This window comes from Cibotium barometz, chromosome 23 (assembly GCF_041138505.1).
Source record: "Cibotium barometz isolate CiBa-2024 chromosome 23, ASM4113850v1, whole genome shotgun sequence".
NCBI classification, from domain to species: domain Eukaryota; kingdom Viridiplantae; phylum Streptophyta; class Polypodiopsida; order Cyatheales; family Cibotiaceae; genus Cibotium; species Cibotium barometz.
In genome coordinates, this window is record NC_141068.1 from 37,969,194 (window position 1) to 37,972,707 (window position 3,514).

The following is a 3,514-nucleotide window of genomic DNA, read 5'->3' on the forward strand; positions in this document are numbered from 1 at the left end:
GAATAAAGTCTTACGAGACTTCATACCACAAAAAACTATGCCATTTCTGGATGATGTGCCAATAAAGGGCTGTGATGAGAAAGACAAAGATGGGGATTTGGATTCAAAAGGGTGCCGCAAGTTTGTGGCAAATCGTATAAAGGATTGTGACATGATTCTATCCAGGCTTGAAGAAGTGAATCTTACTTTATCTGGGCTGAAATCAGTGTTTGGGGTTGGTGAAGTGTTAATAGTGGGACATCTTTGTAGTACTAGTGGACGCCGTCCTTGTCCAGCCAAGATAGATGCAATACAAAGAATGAAGGAAACATGCATTAATGTTACAGAGCTGAGGAGATTTCTTGGAGCATGTGTCTTTTATGTTATTTGGATCCCACATTATGCACATGTAGCAGATCCTCTTTATCAACTTTTGAGGAAAAATCAAAAATTTCTGTGGAGTGCAGTACATATTAAAGCTATGCGGAAGCTGAAATATTTGCTCCAATCATCACCCACTTTGAGAAAGGCAGATTATGAGTGTGGCAAGCCTGTGATTGTTACAGTTGATACTAGTCCTACTGGGATAGGATGGGCAGTAGGGCAAGATGATGAGGATGATCATAGGTATGTAATTAGATTTGGAGCAAAGGTATTAAGCTTTCGGCAACGAAAGTATCCACAGATCAAGAGAGAATTATGGGGGATAGTCACTGCTCTAAAATGTGAAAAAGAATATCTTATTGGGGCATCTGTACTTGTGGAAACTGATTGCTTGCCACTTCTTGGGATGATAGCAAGTTGTACCACTCCAGATATTGCAATGCTTAGGTGGATTGCTTATATCAAGTCACTAAATCCTGAGTTTGAGCATATTTCGGGAAAAGATAATCCAGTTGCAGATATGCTATCAAGAGCTAGGTATGAAGATGAGAAAGAGATGATTAGTGACATTGATGATGTGGGTACAAAGTTCTATACTACAGCATATGCAAAAGGGGATCATATTTGCCTATCAAATGCACTTGAGTCTTTTATTGAGGAAATATATGAAGGAGATTGGTTGCTTATTGGTCAATATTTGAGTACTCTGACAAGGCAAGAAAATTGGTCTGACTCAGAATTTAAGAGGATCCGCAGAAAAGCATATGGTTATTTCCTAAAGGATGGGTATCTCTGGAAGTATCCTAAGCAGAGAAATGCTATGCCACAGAGAGTCATATGTGATAAAGAGACTCAAGGAAAGCTTGTGAAAGAATTCCATGAGAGTCTCTGGGCTGGGCATAGAAGTGTGTGGGCCACCTTTACCAAAATAAAGGAAAAATATTGGTGGAGAGGAATGTACAAGGATATTTCCAAATATGTGGAAACACTACAAGACAATGCTGCCATACACGCGTTTCATATACGCGATAAATCACGAACGCGTGTATGGTCGCGCTTGTATTTGAATAGAATCGGGCGCGTGTATTTTAGCATTTAAGTTCGCGTGTATATTTGCATTTATAAACGCGTGTATAAACGCGTTTATATACACGCAGTAATACACGCATAAATACACGATAATATTCACGGGGTAATACTCGCTATTATACACGGATAAATACACGCCACTATACACGGATTAATACACGCATGGCAGAGAAAAACTGAAAAAAAACTGAATTCCTTAACAAAATTAAAAACTATTTTCCTTAAACCATCTCATAGTACATTACAGTATACATCATTACACAATCCCACTACATGCATTTACAACAATGAAATATATTCAAAAATAAATCATGCATATGAGATGATAGAAATGTCATCAATTTAGAACATACAGTGACGGATTGGTTAGGGTTCGATCTCATCTTCAATAAGATCCATCCTTGCCAAATGATCAACATCAATATCCATTTGATCAATTGGTAAGGCTACGATTAAATTTATTCCACTATCGATATTCTGTACTCCATTGATAATGGTATCGATGTCCTGATCATCCTCATCAACATCACCATCATCCTCAATGGTAGGGTCATTCTCATGATCATGAGAAATGGCATGCTCATCCTCATTATCACGATCATCTCTTATTTCTTGATCATCGATCACAACATCTTCAATGGCATGTTCGACGTCATCCTCATTGCGGCTTGTTACATCCTCCATATGCTCCATATCAGTGAATGTATTATACATCACTTTGGAACGTGGTGCAATAGGGATGACATACCACCATTTGATGTCATGCACCATTGGTAGATAGATAACCTACTCAAATACACACAGTACAGTAATTAATTAGCATATCAAAAGTCAAGGGGTACGCGAGCTTAGATATATATGTACATGAAACACATTAGTAAAAAAATGCATACCTGCTCACATTGTTGTGGCAATACGAGCCTATCTTTCTTTGTTTGCCAGAACTTTGTAGAGTCAATAGTTACATATCCACTTGCATGGCGTTTTATCGTTGCATCAGGTCCTTTTTCTACCACGTTCATTTGCCATTTGACATCCAAAACATACACAAAGAAGCGACGAAAGTCAAGCCTAAATATGTCTTGGATTATGCCACAATAATCATCCATTTTTCCATTAGCTCCCTCAAAGCTACTAATGACACCGCAATCTTGTGTATTTCTCTTTTCATCAATTCTTTATGTTTGAAAATGCTTGCCTTCACACCATATAGCATTGAACATAGTGCACTGGACCAAAAAAGAAGCAATATTTGTGTAAGCAATGTGAATAAATATTAAAAGCAAATCACTTACAACTAATGCAAAACATTAGTTCTATATACCTTTGACATGCATCCTCGTGCATACTCCCATTCTTCCGCCGTGATATGCAGCCCCTCGTCGCTCTCTGCTCTCTCCATTTCCTCATGCAACCAATCAACATGGATATCATTCGGAAGTGTTGCTAGATGCTTAGGGTACGCCTTCCGAGAGCCATGTTGCCTCCGAAAGAGAGCTCTTTTTGCTTGCCTTTTTGTCTTTGCATCCTCATATCTTGTAACCCATCTGCTCATCACATCACTATTCAGGATACAAGTGAAATTGAGATCATCAATCAATGTTCTGTCAATTACTTTACTCTGTCCTTTTCCTTGAGGCACAATAGAGGTCATCCTCAAGTCCTCTTCATTGCTCCATAGTCGTGGCAAAGAGCTGTCCACCTGACCAAGAAATTCTGAAATATATACAAGAGACTCTTGTATCAACCAACCCTCGGCCATGCTTCCTTCAGGCCTTGCACTTTGCCTCACAAAGTCTTTTAAGGTCTTCATGAAGCGCTCTAGGAAGAACATCCAACGTGCATGCACAGTACCACATAAAGCAATTTCGTCCACTAAATGCACAATGAGATGTAGTTGACTTGTGAGAATGGTTCGCGGAAAAGTCTCCTCTACCAAACAAACCACCTCCACTGCCATAACACGTGCATCATCCAACGTGGCTGGATCAATTGCTTTGGAACTAACATATCTGAAAAATAAATAAATAGTACGTTATACCTCATGCACGTTCATTTTGCA

The 3,514-nt window shown here is 39.0% G+C and overlaps 1 protein-coding gene across 1 annotated transcript; it reads right to left on the reverse strand.

The window, feature by feature from the left end:
- Positions 1–1,795: 1,795 nt before the first annotated feature.
- On the reverse strand, positions 1,796–2,586 carry LOC147625910 (uncharacterized). The gene is made up of 2 exons (XM_086817867.1): positions 2,346–2,586; positions 1,796–2,238 (listed from the first exon to the last, which is right to left on the reverse strand). The coding sequence occupies exons 1-2, from the start codon at positions 2,559–2,561 to the stop codon at positions 1,819–1,821; spliced, it is 636 nt and encodes a 211-aa protein (XP_086673993.1). The 5' UTR covers positions 2,562–2,586; the 3' UTR covers positions 1,796–1,818.
- Between the last annotated feature and the right edge of the window lie 928 nt (positions 2,587–3,514).

Excerpts from the sequence above, each read along its gene's own strand:
- LOC147625910 (XM_086817867.1), bottom strand. The coding sequence starts at position 2,561 with ATGGATGATTATTGTGGCATAATCCAAGACATATTTAGGCTTGACTTT. Across the intron at positions 2,239-2,345 it reads TGCCACAACAATGTGAGCAG|GTTATCTATCTACCAATGGT; the intron begins GTATGCATTTTT and ends GTATTTGAGTAG.